Source organism: Cibotium barometz, chromosome 52, assembly GCF_041138505.1.
Source record: "Cibotium barometz isolate CiBa-2024 chromosome 52, ASM4113850v1, whole genome shotgun sequence".
In the NCBI taxonomy this organism is placed as follows: domain Eukaryota; kingdom Viridiplantae; phylum Streptophyta; class Polypodiopsida; order Cyatheales; family Cibotiaceae; genus Cibotium; species Cibotium barometz.
This window is the reverse complement of record NC_141097.1, coordinates 5965816-5987626: the sequence shown is the minus strand read 5'-3', so window position 1 is coordinate 5987626 and position 21811 is coordinate 5965816. Positions and strand designations below refer to the sequence as shown.

The 21811-nt window shown below is 43.6% G+C and overlaps 1 protein-coding gene and 1 pseudogene across 7 annotated transcripts in view; one reads left to right on the top strand and one right to left on the bottom strand.

The window, feature by feature from the left end:
- The window catches only part of LOC147608722 (kinesin-like protein KIN-7C, mitochondrial), a 72173-nt gene that overhangs the window by 6026 nt on the left and 44336 nt on the right, over positions 1 to 21811 (top strand). For all 7 annotated transcript variants that reach the window (XM_086788092.1, XM_086788096.1, XM_086788097.1 and 4 more), the window contains exons 3-16: positions 10583 to 10672; positions 10818 to 10870; positions 11115 to 11180; positions 11351 to 11404; positions 11549 to 11608; positions 11849 to 11927; positions 12201 to 12268; positions 12410 to 12472; positions 12590 to 12694; positions 12801 to 12905; positions 12994 to 13101; positions 13206 to 13352; positions 14934 to 15116; positions 15256 to 15423. In XM_086788092.1, coding sequence (XP_086644218.1) covers positions 10583 to 10672; positions 10818 to 10870; positions 11115 to 11180; positions 11351 to 11404; positions 11549 to 11608; positions 11849 to 11927; positions 12201 to 12268; positions 12410 to 12472; positions 12590 to 12694; positions 12801 to 12905; positions 12994 to 13101; positions 13206 to 13352; positions 14934 to 15116; positions 15256 to 15423 — 1349 coding nt within the window. The remainder of the gene's footprint in view (positions 1 to 10582; positions 10673 to 10817; positions 10871 to 11114; positions 11181 to 11350; positions 11405 to 11548; positions 11609 to 11848; positions 11928 to 12200; positions 12269 to 12409; positions 12473 to 12589; positions 12695 to 12800; positions 12906 to 12993; positions 13102 to 13205; positions 13353 to 14933; positions 15117 to 15255; positions 15424 to 21811) is intronic.
- LOC147608723 (uncharacterized) lies at positions 5251 to 8358 on the bottom strand (annotated as a pseudogene).

Genomic DNA, 21811 nt, shown 5'->3' with positions numbered 1-21811 from the left:
AGATGGCTCCAAAAAAGAAGGGCCAACATACAATCAATGCAATGTTTGGTTGGACCATGCCCATTAGTGAGAGAAGTTTTGATTTGAATGAAGACTTAGATGAGGAAGTCCACTCTGTCATAAAATCCAACAATAAAATGGCTAGAGGTTGCCTGCTCTGCTGAGCCCACTATACTGTCTGGCCACAAAGTCCCGTTGCAGTTCTAGAGTGCCATTCTCAGATGTGTGGTCCCATAGACCCCGTGTCCCTATTTGGGACGTCTGTCTGTAATGATGACCTTACTATCTCTATAAACTGCTCACTTTCCGATCTTACGGGCTTCAAGCACTTGCGGCATGCTCATTTTCCTATGCTCCACCTGTGTGGGAGTGAGGTCATCACCAAGATAATTTTTCTCACCTTTGAGGGCTGCTCTACAATCCAAGAATGCTTGCCGGCTGGTGGTGTCATGTGCATCACAGATGCCATGGACATTTCTAGGGCTAGATCCAGAAGAGGCAAACAGATAAAGACTATGAACCAGTAGAACCAGAATGTAGGAGCTTCAGGTGTAGCATCTGAGGTGAGCATGGAGCAGGACAAGTGGGATCATGGAGGGAAGCAGTCGGCTGAAGCACATGAACCCAGACAAGGGCTGTCAGCTGCAAGGAAAAGAGGATGTTGGCTGTCGGCTGACGTCAGCAGAAAGGGTGGGCAGCATGCGCATCAAAGACAAGGACCAGCAGCAGTCGGGCAGGGCAAAAAGGGATTGTTTGGACATGGAACTGGCCGACCAGCAGTCGGCCAGCATAAAGTGTCAAAAATCCCATATAAAAAGGGCTCCTTGCTCCTTGTTTTAGTCATTCTCTCCCACTAGGGGATTGGATCATAGGAGGTCCCATAGGGGACAGATTTTAGGGTTAACAACCTTTTTATGAAGGCAGCCCATGGCTGTACAGATATGTACCTTTTGTACCATAGTATATACTGAATTTCCAGCACTTCTTACTCTCTCTCTCTACTCTCTCTCTACTTGCGTTTTTGCATGAGATGGTGCGTTTTTTGCATCAGAAGGTTTTCCAAGAGTGTTTAGGGCTGAAAGAAGACTACCCAGAGCTTCCGCGCGTTACATTGGTATCAGAGCATCAGGCTCAGCAAAGCTAAACACTGATTCAGTCCCAGATGATGGTGTACAGGTCCAAGGTACAGGAAAGTACACGGATTCGAAGCCCAAGGCGGGAACACAGATCGGGAAGAACTCCCAGGAGGTTTGTTTGTGGTGTTCCACAGTGCCAGATGGGGATGGCAGTTCCGTGAGCCAGATAGGTTCTAAGGGAACGGTCCCAAGGGAGGTTGATCCTCCAAGGGTGATGTGAGAGTGCCAGACTCAGTTCCAGGAACGAAGACCAAGACAGTGTTCAGAGTCAGGGCCGGAATGGATGGTGGACTAGAGGAACCAGATGCATAGATCTTCATCAGAGACAGAGTGGTTTGGAGAACAGATCGGATTTTCAGAGAAAAAGGTTTGCCAGGGATGGAAGATGACAGAGGGACTCAGGACAGGATTGGGATGATGACAGTCATCCAAGAGCAGGTTGGATTCCCGTCATCAAGTTTAGCAGAGGGGGATGTCATGTGCATCACAGATGCCATGGACATTTCTAGGGCTAGATCCAGAAGAGGCAAACAGATAAAGACTATGAACCAGTAGAACCAGAATGTAGGAGCTTCAGGTGTAGCATCTGAGGTGAGCATGGAGCAGGACAAGTGGGATCATGGAGGGAAGCAGTCGGCTGAAGCACATGAACCCAGACAAGGGCTGTCAGCTGCAAGGAAAAGAGGATGTTGGCTGTCGGCTGACGTCAGCAGAAAGGGTGGGCAGCATGCGCATCAAAGACAAGGACCAGCAGCAGTCGGGCAGGGCAAAAAGGGATTGTTTGGACATGGAACTGGCTGACCAGCAGTCGGCCAGCATAAAGTGTCAAAAATCCCATATAAAAAGGGCTCCTTGCTCCTTGTTTTAGTCATTCTCTCCCACTAGGGGATTGGATCATAGGAGGTCCCATAGGGGACAGATTTTAGGGTTAACAACCTTTTTATGAAGGCAGCCCATGGCTGTACAGATATGTACCTTTTTGTACCATAGTATATACTGAATTTCCAGCACTTCTTACTCTCTCTCTCTACTCTCTCTCTACCTGCGTTTTGGCATAGATGGTGCGTTTTTGCATCAGAAGGTTTTCCAAGAGTGTTTAGGGCTGAAAGAAGACTACCTAGAGCTTCCGCGCGTTACAGGTGGTGTCCTTCAATTTGAGGAGTAGTGGGCGGGCACATGTAGTGTTCTCAGTGCTCACCTACTCTCCATGCATCCATATATGGTGTGCCTTCTATGCCCATTTTCCGACATAGTATGGTGGCGTGCCTTGGCAAACTCTCCTTCTTGCTGCCCGCACATGTAATGTTCGAATCTCCCTTATTTTATTCCCCTTGCAATCCATCCCACTTGCTTGATTTGGTCATTTTTGGCCTATTTCTTGCCTTTCTCAAGTTAGGCTCAAGGACACAGGTGAAGACGGGAGCTATCCCGATGTGCGATGAAGTAAGGGTGGGAGTGGCTTTTGGTTGATGGTTCAACCATTAGTTCGGCGTTACGTCTAGTTTGGCGTTGGGTCACACAATATACCAGGGGAGCAGAGGTAGTCCGGGGTTGGGACACATACATTCACTTAGCCCTTTAGGGGCAGTTCACATACACATAGGCGGGGACACAAACAATGGTTCACATACACGGTGAATACACATACGAGAGCTCTGAAACCCCAACAACATGCATATGATGGCTGATGCACACGAGAAGATTCCATTCAAAATCTAGACAAATGTGTTGCATCTTTGGCATACATTTGAGGTTGTGGACGGATGATGCTATCTTGTTTTTGAAAAAATCACTTAGTGTATTCATTTGAAGGATTCAGTTGCAATAATTTTACATTTACTGTGACCTTGATCAGAACCTCACCTAGGCCTTGTCAGAATCTCCTGATGCGCAGACCGGGTGTCTAGTCCAGACTCCGGAGTTGGGTCACAGAGTATACCAGGGGAGCAGAGGTAGTCCAGGGTTGGGATACATACACTCACTTAGCTCTTTAGGGGCAGTTCACACACACATAAGCGGGGACACAAACAATGGTTCACATACACGATGAATGTGAGGATTACTGTTATTACTTAGTATTTCATCCACTATCTGTGTATTTAAGACTGAAACTGAAAGTAGACTTGAACACAGATGTTTGATTGATTGATTGAAATTGTGATACAACAGGCTCCTTATATAGGAGTCCAAGAGACACGAATGAAAAGACACATCCCATGACCAATAGTCATGACTCTAGGCGAAGAGACACATCCTTTGGACGAGTAGCTGCAACCATTGGGTGAAGAGTTGCAACCCTAGAGCGAAGGGGTGTGACCAGTCGTCGAAGGAGTGTGGCTCTTGATGACGAGGCATGTCTCTAGAGCGAATAGTCGTGACCATCCAAGTGTAGGGGTCCTCTGTAATCATGTCACTTTAGTATCTGTAATCATGAGGAGACTGTGTATAATGAACTAAGTCACAATCGTGACATTCCCTCCCATTTAAAATAAAACCCTTGTGATTAAATGAGAGTCGGTTGTCTGCCAAAGAATTCTTGGAGGAGTTGAGGATATTGTTGCATTTCTTCATCTGTCTGCCAAGTAGAATCTGACTCATCCAAGTCCATCCACTTAACAAGAAATTCTGTAGTAATCTTCCGTCTTGTTTCTTTCTGACGAACGTCAAGAATCTTCTCAGGAACAAGAATAATATGATCATCTTCAATCTCAAGAATATAAGAAGATAACTCCGGAATAGATGAATCTCCTTGTATGTATTCCTTGAGCCCAGAGATGTGAAATGTCGGATGAATTTTTTTCCAAGATGGTGGAAGATCCAACTTATAACTGACAACTGAAATCTTCTTTATAACTTTAAATGGACCATAGAAACGCGGTCGCAACTTCGGAAAGACTGACTTTACTGTCTTATATCGATGCGGTGCAACATAAAGCAAAACCAAGTCACCTTCTTGAAACTCAGTATGCCTTCTGTGCTTATTCGCATACTTCTGATATTTCTGCTGAACATGAACCAGTCTGTCTCGAACTTGCACAAGAATATCTTGCATTTCTTGAATCAACTGATCTGCTAATGCCACCTTGTGTTGAAGAACAAAGTTTGTAGGCACAAGCGGAGTGTGACCATATGCTGCTTGAAAAGGAGTCATTCTAGTGACTGAATGCGGAGAATTATTATAAGCAAACTCCACAAGAGGCAAATATTCTTCCCAAGAAGCTAATCTTGTCTGAATATAATGTCTAAGCATTTCTTCCAAAATTTGATTTACCCTTTCTGTCTGTCCGTCTGTCTGAGGATGATAAGCAGAACTGAACAAGAGATTTGAATAGGGAAGTCCAAAAATGTCCAGTAAACTTCGGATCTCTGTCAGAAACAATAGATCTTGGCAATCCATGAATTCTGAAAATATGCTGTACGAACAATGCTGCAAGATCTGGAGCAGAAACTGTCTTCTTGCAAGGAATAAAATGTGCCATTTTGGAAAACCGATCAACCACTACTAAAATTTGAGCATTGCCTTTCTGCAAACGCGGCAAAGTAGTGATGAAATCCATGCTTATGCTTTCCCATCTTTCCTGAGGAACTGGCAAAGGCTGAAGCAATCCTTGAGGAAGTTGTCGTGAAGCTTTCATAATTTAACAAGAGTGACAAGCTTTAACAAACTTAATAACATCCTGTTGCATCTGAGGCCAAAAGTATGTTGCTGATAACAGACGATATGTCTTGTTAATTCTAGGATGAGCTGCAAAGGGTACTTCATGATGCTCTTGAATAAGGAGTTTCCGCAAAGATGCATTGTGAGGAACACAAATGCGATCTAAGTAATAAAGTAAATCATCTGCAATTGTATATGCGGCAAACATATTCATTTCTGCAACAGTAGGATGAAGAGATTTGAGAGCTCGAAAGACATCTCCAAAGTCTCTATCTGTCAAATACTCATGCTTAAAACATGCAGGAATCTCCATCTGCACATTTGAGATAGCAAAGTTCGTAGCTCGAGGCATGCGGCTTAAAGCATCTGCTACCACATTCTGTAATCCAGGAACATAGAGTATCGCCATGTGAAAATTCGCCAAAAATTCAACCCATCGTCCTTGACGAGGATTCATCACTGGGGCTGAGTAGAGATGTAGGTCAAAGACTGATGATCTGTCTTAACCTCTGAATCTGCATCAAGAAGATAATGCTTCCACGTTCTATAAGCATGAACAATTGCCAAAAATTCCTTGTCATAAACGGGATATCGCATTTGAATAGCCGAAAATTTATGACTATCAAAAGCAATAACACGATCATTCTGCATAAGAACGCCTCCAGATGCTCTATCCGAAGCATCGGTCATGACGTCACACGGCTGAGTTGGATCCGCAATAGTCAAAACAGGCGTAGTTGTCAACGCATGCTTAAGATCATTAAAGGACTTTTTAGCTTCAAGTGACCATTGCAATTTATCTAACTTTGTAAGGGCCGTCAAAGGAGCAGCAATATCTGAGAACTTGTGAACCTTGGTGTGGTAAAAATTTGCTAATCCCAAGAAAGATCGCACATCTGAAATTGTAAGTGGCAAAGGCCAATCAACAATGACCTTTATCTTCTTAGGATCAACTGCAATACCATGTCCAGAGATGATGTGTCCAAGATATTCCACATGATCTTTGAAAAACTGACTCTTCTTCTTGTTGATGTACAAGACATTCGTACGGAGTACGTCGAAGACAATCTGCAAATGCTGCTTGTGATCTGCTAAAGTCTTACTGAAGACCAAAATGTCATCCAGATAAACGATGACAAACTTATCCAAGTAAGGACCAAAGATGTCATTCATCAAAGTCATGAAAGTAGCTGGGGCATTGGTTAACCCAAAAGGAATGACCAAAAATTCATAATGTCCATACTTTGTTCTGAAAGCTGTCTTATACTCATCTCCAATTCGAATCCTGATTTGATGATAGCCTGACTTCAGATCAATCTTCGAAAATACCTTCGCACCAAGCAACTGATCAAAGAGCTCATCGATGCGAGGCAAGGGAAACTTATTCTTGATTGTCTGCTTATTAAGGGCACGATAATCAATGCAAAGTCGCATAGATCCATCCTTCTTCTTGACCAATAAAACTGGAGCACCAAAAGGACTTTTGCTTGGAGGTATATGACCTTTATCCAACAACTCTGCCAATTGTCTCTGAATTTCTTGAGATTCTGAATAAGAAACTCGATAAGGAGCTCGAACTGGCGGTGGTTGTCCAGGGATTAGATCAATCGTATGATCTACAGAACGTCGAGGAGGCAATGTCGTTGGCAGCTCGTCAAGAAATAAATCCATATAAGGTTGAAAGAAGGGCTGCTGTAAATAAGAAATATCTGATGGCGAGGATTCCGATTGATCAACTGTATTGTCTTCTGCTTCTCGCAACATAACTAAGGCAGAAGTGCTGTCGCGTTTACGCACTAAGCGTTTGACTTGCATAGCAGAAACCACAGTAATCGGTTTAGAATTAAACAGACCTCGTAATTCCATTTCTCGATGATTATGATAAAGTCGAATGGAATGATCTCGAAAGCTGATCAAAGGATCATACTCATATAACCAAGACTGTCCAAGGATCATGTCATAGTGTGACAAAGGCATAATAGAGAAATTCAGCTGATCCTGATAGTCCTGAATCTGAAAATGCATCTGCTGAATCCGTTTACTGCAATGCAAGAAAGAACCATCTGCAAGTTCCACTTGGAAAACTTCCGCACTCTGTTGAGTAGGTAATCGTAACTTGCTGACGAGAGTAGTTCCCACAAAATTAGTTGAGCATCCACTATCAACAAGAACATTGATAGGATCCTGGCCAATAAATCCCAATAAGCTCAAAACTTGATTGGAAAGGTTAACAGACACTGAAGTATGGTTGTGGGCATTCAGCATTAAAGCACTGACAACTTTAGAAACTCGCACTGCATGAATCACCTGCTTGCCTTTTTCTGGCGTAGAAGGATGATGATGTCCATGTTCACCTTCTGGAAAACATTCCATGTTGGAATTCTGGCGAGAATTACGCTTTGGGCACTCATACCACTTGTGTGGTCCATTGCAAATTGTGCAAAGACCTGGAGGGTTGGCTTGAGAGGTTGAAGGTGCCGATGTAGAGGCTTGCTGACCTGCTGAGGTATCGCGGCGAAAATTGCGGCGATTGTTGGGTCGGCGATCTTGCCAGTTGCGTCCTCGATTCCGATTGTTGTTGTTGGAAGAGGATCCTGTTTGGGAGGCTGCTGCCTGACCTGAAAATCTAGGCCGAAAGGGCTGTTGCCGAGTAGATTGCTGACCAGAGGATTGGGAATAGTGAGACTCAGGTTGAGATAAATTTCCTCTGCGATTGTGCTGGGAGAAACGAGCACTGTTCGAGGACCGATTGCCAAAGAAGGATGTCCTGGGTTGTCGTCGTAGATCTCCAAGGCGCTCTACGTAGGCAATAGCAGCATCTATCGTGAGAGGGTTAAACTTCTGCACATCTTCCTGTAAGTTGGGTTCAAGCCCATCGATGAAGCTGTGTAGCTTGTCAGCGGGGCTGATGCTCTCAATTTCCAGAGTTAAACGTTGGAACTCTGTGATATATGCGGCTGAGGATCCTGTTTGCCTCAGACAGCGGAGAGCAGACCGGGCATGGTAGTCCGCACTGGCAGGTTCAAAGGCCTTGCGGAGGACGCGTCTGAATTTATCTCAAGTAGGAGTGTGTTTACCATCTGCAACACGTCGTTGCCACCATAGAAGTGCCCTATCCTTGAGTAGGGAACTGGCTAAAGCCACCTTCTTGCTTTCGACCAAATCGGTATTGGTCAAATATACCTCCATTTTGAATATCCATTGGTCAAGCACGCGCTTGTCGCGGCGACCATTATAAGGGGCAAGCAGTTTGACGTCGAGTTTCTTTTTTTGTGCAGCATTAAATATTTTATAAAGAAGTTGGAGTTCTGCATTGTTTACCTCGGCAGTTGGATCTGGTTCATCTTCATTTTCTGCTACCGAAGTCTCTGAAGAAGATGGTTGTGGATCACTGGCTGGTGTGCGCGCTGGATGGGGCCGCTGCAACTGGTCGAGTCGTCTGCTGATGGTAGAGAGACTTGTCGAAAAAGTCTGCTGAAGTGTCTCCATCTGCTCGCGTAATAATGTAATGGCCTGCATTTGCTCGTCTTGTTGCTGGCCCTCTTCCTCTGAGATAGATGGCATGTTGGATCTGCTAGAGGGAGTAGTGCGGAGAAGCTGGTGAAATATGTGGTACTGCTGGAGGAGAGAGTGACAGTGAATCGTCTCCCAATTTTGCTAAGAAATCGGAGCCTAACTCCGAAGGCTCGAAGTCTTCCACCTCGTCGAGAGGAGTGTCTCTGCAGGGGTTAAGGGAGTGTAATCTGGCACAATGACCTCGCTGTATACTCGAACCAAGGGCTGGAGCGAGATGATCCGGTTCACTGCATCCACACGGCACTCGTCCAGGAAATATGCAAGATGTGGGTACCGTCCCAAAATAAACTCATAATGAGCAAGATGGTGTGCTGGACACGTCAAGTAAATATGCCAGATCACCCATGCCTGGAACTGAGTGGCGTGGCGGTGACTGACGTATAATAAAAAGTCCAGGGGACCTGGTACATGAACTGGAGCCGGAACAGGTTCTGCAACAGGTTCGGGTAATGGGGCGGGCTCCGGTGTGGGTGTCTCGCGAGGATTTTCGGGCAATATGGCCTCCGGGACCTCGTCTATGTACGAGATGTAAGGCGCGGGCTGATTGCTGTTGGGTTCCATTGGACGCCTTGTTGAGAATGGGAATGTGTGCCAGAGAGGGGAGAAGTCCCTAGCGTGGCAGCGTGGGAGAGGAGCGAACCTTCCCTGGAACAACGTGCGAGAGGAGCGAATGGGCTGGCCGGCGGACTAATTCGTTGCGCTGGCCCCATATTCGCTTTGTTTTTTTAAAAAAAAAATGCGTTGGTCGGCTGGTTTCCTTGCGCTGGTCGCTGGCGGGTGTCCTTGCGCTGGTCGGCGGCGGCAAGTTTCCTTGCGCTGGCGGCCGTGGGGTGCTGGCGCCCGACTGCTTACGTGGCTGGTGGAAGCCACGTGTATTAAAAAAAAAAGGCTTAAGTGTGTAAGCCTTAAATCATAAGGCTTTTTGTTAATGTGAAACGTTACGTTTTTGTTTTTTTTTTTGTTGTTGAAAGGTTGACGCTTCGCCGACTGGAAGGATGCACCGCTACGAAGGCTGGATCACATCGCCGACTGGAGGGTGCGCATCTTCGAATAGTGTGCCACCGGCAGTCGCTGCATGTATTAAGGAGGCTCACAACCGACAGCCACTCTTAGCAATCAAGAGGCACGCTGGCAACAAACAAGGCGAAGCAGAGGGGGGGGGGGGGTCCAAATTCAGCAGCGAAGGGGTGCCATGCGAAGAGGTGCCATCTCTTGGTGCCATTGTTCGTGTGAAGGGATGCGAACCCATGCACGAAAGGGCACAACCCGATGAAGAGGCTCACGAAGGGCTACCAGCAGGAAATCTCTGCACACTCACCGGGTACGCCACACACACATCTGTGCATTTGTCTTGTGTAATTAATAAAGAAGTTTTAGGGTTACCTCATACTCGTAAGTGTAGGTTCCATCTTTCTTCTGCTTCCATACAACGCCGGGTAGGGGAGTAGAGCGGAGAGGGTGAGAGGCTCACAACCGTAGGCCCGGGAAATTTTTTTTTGCTCTGATACCACTGTGAGGATTACTGTTATTACTTAGTATTTCATCCACTATCTGTGTATTTAAGATTGAAACTGAAAGTAGACTTGAACACAGATGTTTGATTGATTGATTGAAATTGTGATACAACAGGCTCCTTATATAGGAGTCCAAGAGACACGAATGAAAAGACACATCCCATGACCAATAGTCATGACTCTAGGCGAAGAGACACATCCTTTGGACGAGTAGCTGCAACCATTGGGTGAAGAGTTGCAACCCTAGAGCGAAGGGGTGTGACCAGTCGTCGAAGGAGTGTGGCTCTTGATGAAGAGGCATGTCTCTAGAGCGAATAGTCGTGACCATCCAAGTGTAGGGGTCCTCTGTAATCATGTCACTTCAGTATCTGTAATCATGAGGAGATTGTGTATAATGAACTAAGTCACAATCGTGACAGTGAATACACACACGAGAGCTCCGAAACCCCAACAACATGCATATGTTGGCTGATGCACACGAGAAGATTCCATTCAAAATCTAGACAAATGTGTTGCATCTTTGGCATACATTTGAGATTGTGGATGGATGATGCTATTTTGTTTTTGAAAAAATCACTTAGTTTATTCAGTCGAAGAAAATTCATTTATTTATTTTGATTCAGCTACAATAATTTTACATTTACTGTGACCTTGATCAGAACCTCACCTAGGCTTTGTCAGAATCTCCTGATGTGCAGACCGGGTGTTTGGTCCTGCAACCACCACCAGACATGTGTATGATGCTGCTGCCCAACATGTGGTCAGTGGTGCAATGGAGGGCGTCAATGGTGAGATCTGTTTGTTTTGACAATGTGTTGGTTTGATTTAGCTGCTTCCTTTTTTGAGCTGTTTTTTGGTCTATGTTCTCATGGTTTCAGCCATTGTTGTTGAAGTTGTGAAAACTTCTCTGTTCAACCTTGTGCTTTTGAGCAGGTACTGTCTTCGCATATGGTGTCACCAGCAGTGGGAAAACACACACCATGCATGTAAGTCTCATGGCTTTAACATGTCTTTAGAAAGTAGGCAAATGGTACACTTCATTTTTTTTGCTGGTATGGTAAGCCTGGACTATGTAAGTCTCATGGTGTGCACACACCTTTAGTAATGGCCGAAGGGTATGCTTTCTTCTTAAGTTTCGTCTGGTAGGTTTGAAACCTAGGGTTAGTTTTCTATGCTAATTTGAAACTTGGGACTAGTTTTCTATGCTAATTTGCTGGTTTACCATTGCAGGGTGATCAAAAGTCTCCTGGAATCATTCCTCTGGCTGTGAAAAATGTTTTTAGTATCATTCAAGAGGTGCATCTTCTGCCTTTTTCCACCTTTCACATTTGAATGAGGATATGTAACATCTTTCTATTTGCTCCTCATCTTGATTGTTCTTATAAAATGCAAGTTTTTGAGTTTTTTCTTATTGTGGTGCCTCTGCTTGCAACTAAAGTGGTTCTGGCTTATGGTGTGCTTTGCAGACCCCAGGGCGGGAGTTCCTCCTTCGGGTCTCTTATCTTGAAATCTACAATGAGGTCGCTGCTTATTTGGATGGTTCTTTACTAGTCTAGTGATTATGTTCTCAAATGTTGAAGTGCGAGGATATTGTTTGTTGCAACAAATGCTTGTTGGTACCAGAGACCGAGTAGTCACAAGGACGTGTTTTTATGAATTTTCAGGTTATCAATGACTTGTTAGATCCTGCAGGTCAAAATCTGAGGGTTCGGGAAGACGCACAAGTTAGTACATTTGTTTGTTACTCTCCACTAGAGCTATATGATGTGGGACTTATTTCTTTTATTGAGCTGTTAGCAGTTTGATTGCAAATTGGTGCTCAATTGCATGATATAGTGACTTCATGAGGAGATCTAGAACTTGTACGGCATAAGAGGATATAAAGTTTTGCAAAATTATGAAGGTGGCTTTCCCATGTGGGTTTCGATTAGAGGTTTTTGCTTTACTGCTTAATTTTCTTGAAGGGCACATATGTTGAAGGAATCAAGGAAGAAGTAGTTCTTTCTCCAGCTCATTGTCTCTCTTTGATTGCTACAGGAGAAGGTGATACATCCTGTTTTGAGTTAACCTCATAGTTACTTAACTAAATTTTGAGAAAGCTAAGGCAAAAAGGCAGGAGGTGTTAAGATTACTTATTCCACCGATGCAAAGATTAGAGGGAAAAGCATTGATTGCCTGAGTATCTAGACTGCTTGCTCAACTTTAAATGCTGCACTCAGGCTTTAGATTTTTCTGGGCTCTAAGGGATCTCGCGATGTACTTACTGCACGCTGGGTGTTTTTTGTCTAATCTGCATGGGCAAATATTCTGTCTCAGAGCATCGCCATGTGGGGTCAAACAATTTCAATCTATTGAGCAGCCGCAGTCATACACTCTTCACGCTGGTAGGCAAGCCAGCACACTTTTTAAGCTTTGGCTATTCTTATTGTAATATGTGGTTTTCCTTTGAAAACATTTAGTGCAGATAATCCTCTCCTATGTGTCTTTTTTCCCTGGGTTTAAGAGCCTATGTGAACTCTTTGCAGACGATTGAAAGTAGCCCGAGGGGGGATGACTTTAGTGATGAAGAAGTGACCCTTTCCCAGCTGGTATGTTCTTTCAACCATTATCTTTTTGTAGCCAGATGCAGTGAGAGTAGGCAGATCTGGTGAAGCTTGTTGTTACTCACAACACCCTCTTATAGGCTTGTGATTGGCCATTCACAGAATCTCATTGACCTAGCAGGCTCTGAGAGCTCCAAGACTGAGACTACTGGGCTGCGACGCAAAGAAGGATCTTACATCAACAAGAGCTTATTGACGTTGGGAACTGTAAGACTCGCTGTTTGGATAAATTGTTGGTCTCTTTGCCATATAATTTACCTTTTTAGGCATTCACTAGGGTAGTCACTGATTTTAGGCTTCTTACTGCTTGCAGGTCATATCTAAATTAACAGATGGAAAAGCAGCACATGTACCATACAGAGATTCAAAATTGACCAGATTGTTACAGTCTTCCTTAAGTGGGCATGGTCGTGTATCGGTAAATTTTTGGCTTTAAACTTGGCCAAAATTTGCATCAGTATGCTGGATGCATCTCCATTGAAGCATTTCGTTTCTTCCTGTTTCAGCTCATATGCACTGTTACCCCAGCTTCTAGCACTAATGAAGAAACACACAATACCCTAAAGTTTGCTCATAGAGCAAAGAATGTGGAGATTCATGCCTCCCAAAACAAGGTAGATCTGGCTTCCTCTCTGCTAGACACTAGTGCTGTGTGTTTGTGTAGATGGAAGAGTGATGGGACATAATACATGTACATAAGAAACTCTTGCGGTTTCAGATAATGGATGAGAAGTCGTTGATAAAGAAGTACCAGAAGGAAATTCAAAGTTTGAAACATGAACTGGAACAACTCAAGAGAGGGATGATCGGCAATTCATACCTTATGGGTAACAGCGGAGAAGATCTTGCAACACTCAAGAAGCAGGTTAGAGGTCTTGTCCTTTGTAATCCTTCATTCCTCAATTTTCCCATCTTTCTGTGTTATCTGTCAGCGCTCAGTTCCTATCTTTTTACACTTGGATTTTGCATCCCTTCGTGAACATAAAGCTGAGTATGTTGCATTGCATAGTTAATTAAAGTGATGCGAAAGATAAAACACGTGGGGAGAAGGTGCATCTTTTGTTTCACTCTAACGATACTCCTAAACTGTACCACGTGAAGGGAAGTTGTCCAATGTGAAGGGAATAGGATCATTTGTTTCACTTCAATGATGCTCCAACAACTTTATCCTGTTGTCTTATATACTTATCCATCTATCTTGATACTTACGCATTGCTATGGTAGCTCAACCTTGTAATAAAACATGTGGGATGAGCGTATAATCTGTTCCTTTATGATCTTGAGTAGATGATTAGGGGCCCAGCTGAATGATCAAGAAATATGAATAAAAATACTGCTTGTGACCTGGAGCCATCTGTGAATGGAGTGGATTCTTGATTTACAGGCAGAAGCAAAATGTGCTAACAAGCTTGCATGATCTATACCTAAGCCATGCAATGCTAGTATCGCCTAGGCATACTGGCAGGATTGCATTCTGCTTACACTAACTTCTTGGAAGCAGTCATACTGCTGGCAGCAGCTTATCATTTTTTTGAATGCAAGGCGTATGATTTGAGACATAGAAGCAGCATGACTTGTGATTTTAAAAAAAGAACTTACTCAATTTCTCCTGAATAGATGCAAGGCCCCTGCATACAGTTGCTTGTCAAACAAGATCTACTTCATATGCACTTGCTAGGAATGCCTAAAAATGGTTGCTGTATTCTATTCTAGGATGCATGGCCTCTAGCTAGCCTTGAAGGAAGCAAGTGAGCTCCAAGAGAAGACAATCCTAATTGTGCATATCAATTCGACCACTTCTTCTGAGGCTTCAGCACATCCTAAGTACTCTGTAGGCATATAAGGTTCTGAAGAACTTGACCTTGGTTTTGGCAAGGTTTACTCTCAACACTCACCTATGGCAAGGACTATAGAGAGAGTGTAAGTTTAGACCAGTTTTGAAACTTATATGGGCATTAGTCAAGTTGACTTATTTCTCATCCAACCCTGGAAGTGCATCAATGAAGCTTCTGTACTTGCATGATTTAAGGCAATCACTGTGTACTTGACATCATCTTTAATTATCACTCCTCTTTGAAGCTTGCACTCTGTATGCTCAGTGATAACTGCTGTAGAGCTTGGTCAGCAAGGTGAGGGTACTCAAAGGCTCTCCAGTGCTTTGAATGGGGAAACAATATATATTTATAAGATTCCGAGGAATCCCTTGTGTTAACCAACTTTGCTATGGCTCAGGCTAACATCTCCTTTCCATGTGTTAGCTCTCACTGTAGTCCTTCATAGTTTGTTACCGCTAAAAAGAACAAAGCTTTTGTGTGAGTTAGTCTTCACTATGACTGTTTTCTATTAGGTGCTTGTTTTAGAAGATCCATTACAATGATCATTTGGATGCCTCAACTTTATAATCTTATGTTATGATTTGATGCACTGTTTTTGAAATTTTTGGTAGCTGGAAGCTGGTCAAATAAAACTCCAATCAAGGCTAGAGGAAGAAGAACAAGCAAAGGAAGCCTTAATGGGCAGAATCCAAAGGCTGACCAAGCTTATACTGGTTTCTACCAAAAACACGGCTCCTCAAAGCCTTCCGGAGAGACAAAGTCATCAAAGGAGGCACTCTTTTGGGGAGGACGAGGTTGTGGATGTTACATCTCTTAAGGATTTGAATCTGTTAACATGCATCCTGAGCTTCCATCATGTGATTGTAAAGCTGTTTGTTTGCTTTGCATATAGAATCCTGTTTGCTCATTGGCCCGCTTTATTGGATTGTGCAGCTTGCATATTTACCAGATAGAAGGTGTGAATTCGTTCTTGAAGAGAAATATGGCCATGATTCAGAGTTATTTTTAGATGGGAGGAGCGATAACATAATTGGGGATGACATTTTCAAAGGAGACAAGAAGACCAAGAGGCGGAGCATGTTGGCATGGTTCAAACTTAAGGCAAGTGTTCAAGTCTCACACTATTTTTTTAAGGTGTCTGCATTGGAGCTCTCATGAAGTTTTCCTTGTTCAAAGGATATGGACTTGTTTAGTTTGAGAACTTCAAATGATATTTCTACTTTATCTCTTTGAACCATTGAAGAATCTAGTTGATCAGTTCACAGTATGGGGTCTCAATGGTCAGGAGGTGAAACAACTGTGCATTTTTCACAGTGCTCTTTCTGGTTCCTTTGGGCTGGGGACAGAGCAAAGGGGCCCTGCTCGTCATCTGCTTCTTTGCTGCGTTCAGACTGCTTTGAAGCTGAGTAATGTGTGCAAGGCTGCTGTATGGGCTGAGGATAATGAATGCTGAATATGAGTTTGGGATGCCCTTATGGTTAGCTTCCTGGTTTCCTCATATTTTGTTCTTGTATGTAGACAATGGGCTGCTAAACCAGGTTTGCCATCCCTAAAGGGGAGGGGAGGAGGAGAAAGAGAGGAGAAAGGGTGGGAGTCGGAAGATAAAGTGAGGAGAGATGGGATAGAAGAAAAAAAATATGTACACAAAGTTATCTGAACTAATTTGAATGTCAAATCCGGGGTGGAAATGGGAAAGGGCAGGTTTTTCTGGGGAAAATGGCTGGAACAAGGGAAACACACTTCCATGGCATAACTGGTTGAAACATGTGTCTAAAAAATTCAGAAAAGAGACTTCTATTAAGTAAATAAAATCATACAAAGGGAGATCTCAAACCAAAAGGTAGGGAGATCTCAACCAATCAGGGGCACTATGCTGCCATAAAAGCCCCGTAGGGTGTTGTGTGCATCCTGCACTTGGATGTCACGTGGATATATATATATATATATATATATATATATACAACAGGTGCAAGACTTAAGAGTGGTAATTGGCCCTTTGTGAGCCCTTGTCCGGGATGAGTCAACCAAGGATCCTGTAGAGGGTCATGGTCAGGTGTGCATGTCCCGCACATGAAGTCAGCGCATGTCCCACACGTCTGTGTAACCCTCTGGAATGATGTAGAGGTTTACCTGGCATTTATTAGGCTTCCAACTAGATGCATGGGCACCAGTTTGGGTTCAGGAGACAGGCTTTGAAGAGTCTTTCTTATGGGCAGCCATGTAGGGGGCTTGTGTCTAAGGGCCATCCAAGGGATTAGGACCCAGTCGGCCAGCCTTAGGGGGACTAGGCCAGCCATTGCTCAGTTGGCCAGTCCCAAGGGGCGTGTCGGCTAGCAGAAGCAAGAGAAGCCAGCCACGCATAGGAAAAAGCGATAGCATTTAATGCTTATTTTCTCCAAGTTGTGAGCATATTAACAGGCTGATAGAATCTGTAGGAAACCAACCAGCATATGTGAGTTCATATATAAGTGATCTCCAGGCCCTTGCATAAATCATCTCATATATTTCCAGGGGCAAGGTGGAAGGTGAAAGATCAAGGGTCATCTTCAGGTTGAGTGTCACCTCAGCCAATTGAAGGTCTCCAAGGTCAGTTCAGGCCTGGTTATTTATAGCCAGCAGTTAGTCATCCTACTCATGCAATAAAGCAAATACACCATATGAAATAGGCCCTCGTAAGGGTTGTGGCACAGGTACTTAGCTTATCTTCAAGAAAACAACAATTTCATGCGTAAAACCCTGAAAATAAACAAAAGAGAGAGAGTAGAGAGAGAAGGCACCACACTAGGGGTTGGAATAGCCTTGGGCTGACCCCATAGTCACATGGAACGTGGAATAGGGAGAGGAACGAGGCCCGATTTTGGAATGGGGAATGGGGACGTTTGGACTCAGAACGGGAACATGAATGAGAGAGAGAGAGAGAGAGAGAGAGAGAGAGAGAGAGAGAGAGTCTAAACTCTAAAGAGTAGAGTGAGTTGGTCCAAGAGAAGAGATGGCTTGCAGAAAAAGCTAATAAAGTATGGAATGTTAAGAAAACGGCCTCTTGGTGGAAGTGCATCCTACTTTGTGGTTGGCATTCCAAGCTTCCTTTTCAAGGCAAAGTGTTTATTTGGCGAGTCATGGTTGGGGGCCTGCCTTTGGCCATTGCTGCCCTTCGGCATTGGAGACTTTCTAATGGCAACTGTTTCTTCTGCCAGACTTGTCCAGAATCTAGTCAGCACAGGTTTATTTCTTGCCAGGTTGCTCGCCAGATATGGGAGTTCATCTCTTCAGTGTGGCAAATGGTGACTGGACACACTTTGTCACCCAAGCAGTGGGTATTTGGACATGATCAGCCAGGGGGGAACAATCAGCAACATGAGGTCTTCTTTGTTTTCTTTCGATGGTTGGGTCTTTGGCATAATTGGCTCATGAGAAATGCTTTCATATTTGATTCACAATCAGGGGTGAAAGGTCATGTCCAGCGTGTTCGTGATCTATTGCTTTGGCAAGTTTCTTCTTTGATCGATGACCCCTGGTTACATGCTCTTCGTACGGTGGGCATGCCCCATGTGGCCTTTTAGTGTGTGCGGTCTGACGGCCTCTATGTACATGTTTGTATAGCTAGTCATGCGACCTTTGCTTTGTATTAGATTTTCGTAATTTAATCAACCAACCATTACGAAAAAAAAAAGAGTGAGTTGTTAGAGAGAGAGATTGCAAGATAGAAAATGGGGACATTCTGTAACGCGGTTCCATTCCATTCCACGCTCCCCACATACATCCACTCTCGGAACGCGTTCCATCCGTTCTCGGAATGCGAGTTGTGTGACCAGCCGCCTCACACGTTCCATGACGTTCCCACGCTCTCCACATGTGCTAAGTGGCATTCCCACGTTCCAAGGATTCGGGACCGACGTTCCATGTGACTATGGCCAATCCCTCTTCCCCCTTCCCCCCCCACTCTCCCCTCCTTCCCCCTCGGAGTTATATTAGATAAAACTCCTTGGATTAGTCTTGAGTACAAGTTCTTAGAGCTAGAGAGCTCTCTTGTCTTTTTACATGGCTCAACATTGGGAGAATAGTTGAATTTATAGTTCTTTCCCAAAAGCACTTGAGAAAAGCATTTTAAAACTCACTTATAGTCCAAAAAGCATCTTTTTAATAATAAAAGCTCTTCTCTTTTTAGTGTTTAAAAAGCTTTTAATCTTTTGCTTTCTAAAAAAATAGGCGCATCATTTCAAGCTTGTAAGGTGACCTTGCGCTATTATCTCGCCACGTGTTAGTGCCACGTCACCATTGCCATGTCATTAGCGCCACCACTTTTTTTTTCAAAACTTTTTTTGGGGATGCGTGTTGTGTTTTTTTTGCAGATCAGCAACCTTTATTTTGATGCTTTGGTGACATCTCCCCAACTTATTAAACAGTTGTCCTAACTGTTAGATCTTGCTTTCCTCTGCTTTTTTTCCTTGCTGTGGGCTCAGCTCCTCTCTCTCTCTAGCTCTTGAGACATGGTTCTTCGTGCGGAATTTCCTTCTCTTCTCTTGTGCTTGGCTTTGGGAGCATCTTTTCCTCATGGTTTTCACCCTTCACATAAAGTGACCTTGGGTTTGACATTTTTGGCAGATACTTCCACTCCTTGCACCTCTAGAGTTGCCCTCAGGCAGGAGTTTGTCAGAATATGCAGCGGAGATGATGACCAGTTCTGGGAACACAAGAGCAAAAAACACAGGCAGAAAAACAGCATAAGAGAGAGAGAGAGATGTAGGCGTGTAACTCTGCTCTGATATACACAAGAAGATCCCGGAATGATACAATGAGTAGTGGGGAGCATGGGGCATATTTATATGCCCCATAGATGCAGTCGTAAATATGCCCCATAGATGCAGTCGGCTTGTGCTAGAGGCTCTCCACGACTGCATAAAGCAGTCGGCCAGCAGTAGTAGCCTCTACGTCTGAAGAACCAAGTCGGCCAGCCACCAGCACCTACACGACTGTGTAAAACAGGTCGGCCAGCCATGGGGTGCAGTCGGCCAGCCCCATGGGCTCCTGCCAACCATCTGGCATCCATCCACACTACGGAAAAATGGGAAAAAATAGGGGAAAAATGCGAGGAGTGAGGAAAAATGATAAAACACCTCATAAGGGCAGGCACACCCACAACAAAGGCCCTGGTGTATAAAACTGGACAGGAGATGATTTCTAACAGAGTTTCCCATTCTCTTACGGTTAAGAGCAACACGCCTGCGTTATATGTCAGAAGACACAAACACGTACACACATGCTCATCCTTGGGTTTAACTGGGCGTCCCTGACCCTTGGCACACATACACAAATATGCTCACATAAGCATAAATCAAATAAACAAATGGATGCACAAACAGTTCCTTGGTTTTGACACCAATTTCTTGGTTTTTACACCAGTTCCAACTGTAGTCCAACTACCCATGTCAAAGTTTGACTGTGGTAGACTAACAATATTCATATCCATGTACTCAGTTCTGATTTCCTTCACTGATAAACAATGCTTCCACGAGATGGCTAGTCCCATGACTTGTACAAAAGATTTAGTGTTGTTCAATCTCATAGCTGCTCCTTTTGGATACAACTTGGACAACAACCCTCAAGTTCTAGAATACTCAATTCCCTACAATGGAATATAAACCTTGAGCATTCCTCTTTGTTCTTGGTTCCTTGGATGTCAAAACACAAAGGCTGGTGATAGGCTCTGGTTGAAGAACTTCCTCTAGCTCTTCAACTTCTGGTGGATCCTCGTTCACTCCTTCCAAAGGTTCGGGACCCTTATAGTCTCTTAGGAGACTCACAAGAAAAGCATTGTGAATCCTCCAATCATCGGGTAATGCTAGTTTGAAAACCACATCGTTGATCTTTTCCAATATTTGGAAAGGTCCATAGTACCTATTGGACAACTTAGGATAAACCTTCTCTTTGCCACCATTGCCGCTTCGTTGCATGATCTAACCAAGAAGAAAGTGGGGTGAGCGTTAGAGACATGCCTTAAACTTATTGAAGGAGAAGCTTACTAGTGGACCGATATTGGTCACTCCAGACCTAGTGAACCCTTTTGTGGTGGAATGTGATGCAAGTGGGGATTGTATAGGAGTAGTTTTGCAACAAGAAGGGTGTGTGGTTACCTTTGAGAGCCGAAGGTTGCAACATGTCGAGAAACACTTGCAGGTTTATGAGAAAGAACTTCTAGCTGTGATTCATGCTATTACTTCATGGAAGCATTATTTGCTTGGGATTGATTTTATGGTGACGACGGATCATCAAAGTTTGAGATATTTTTTGACCCAAACTAAGCTTTTTGAGAAGCATATAAGGTGGGCAGACTTTTTGTCCATGTTTCATTTCTAGATTATCCATACACCTGGAAAGAAGAATGTGCTTGCAGATGCTCTATCTAGGAGACTAGAGGTAAATTCAATGCTGACACACTAGGTGTCGAAATAGCCTTGGGCCGACCCCTACGTTTGAGTTATATTAGATAAAACTCCTTGGAGGAGTCTTGAGTACAAGTTCTTAGAGCTAGATAATAGCTGAATTTATAGTTCTTGTTGAAAAGCACTTGAGGAAAGCACTTTAAAACTCACTTATAGTCCAAAAAGCATCTTTTTAGTAATAAAAGCTGTCCTCTTTTTAGTATTTAAAAAGCTTTTAATCTTTTGCTTTCCAAAAGCTAGTCACATCATTCCAAGCCTATAAGGTGACCTTCCATTGCTATCTTGCCATGTGTTAGTTCCACGTCACATTTTTTTTTCTCCTTCCAAAACTTTTTTTTTTGGGGTTTTGTTTTCTGCGCGCGTTGCATTTTTGCATATCAGTAACTTGTAATTTGATGCTTCGATAACACTATATGTGGGGGGCCTTCATTGGGTATTTGGGACCCAACACTATGTATTGTCTCTCTTCTCTCTTTGCACTCTTATTCTCATTAAATTGTGCTGTACATCGTCAAGAACAAAGGTACTGAAAGTTATTAATCAAAGTATAATCCTCATCCATAAGCTTCCGCATCTTACAGTGGTATCATAGTCACAAGAAACGTTTCGAGGTTTTGAAGGTTTTTTTACAAAAGGTTTCGCCCATCTCACTAAAAAAACTGTAGGTTTCGAAAATTTATAATTACAAAAATAAATTATAAATTTGTGTGTGTGTGTGTGTGTGTGTGTGTATGGATACATACATACATACAAATTATAATTCACAAGATAGATGCACAATTTCAGAGACTTTCATGCAAGCTGCAAGCACAAGAATGACAAGTCACAAGATTCATTATTCAAGATAGATGGAAATTGTAAAGTATCAAAGACCATAGATCAGTGGATGAATACAGTGTCATCCCACACATTCCGGGTATTGTCATTTTTGTTGCGGCGAGGCATTATAGAATTTAAGAATAGGGTCAAGAAGAGGAATTTTGGAATTAGGTAAAAAAGGAGATGGGAGAATTGAGGAAGGAGAAGAAAAGGGAAAGGAAGGAGAGAAG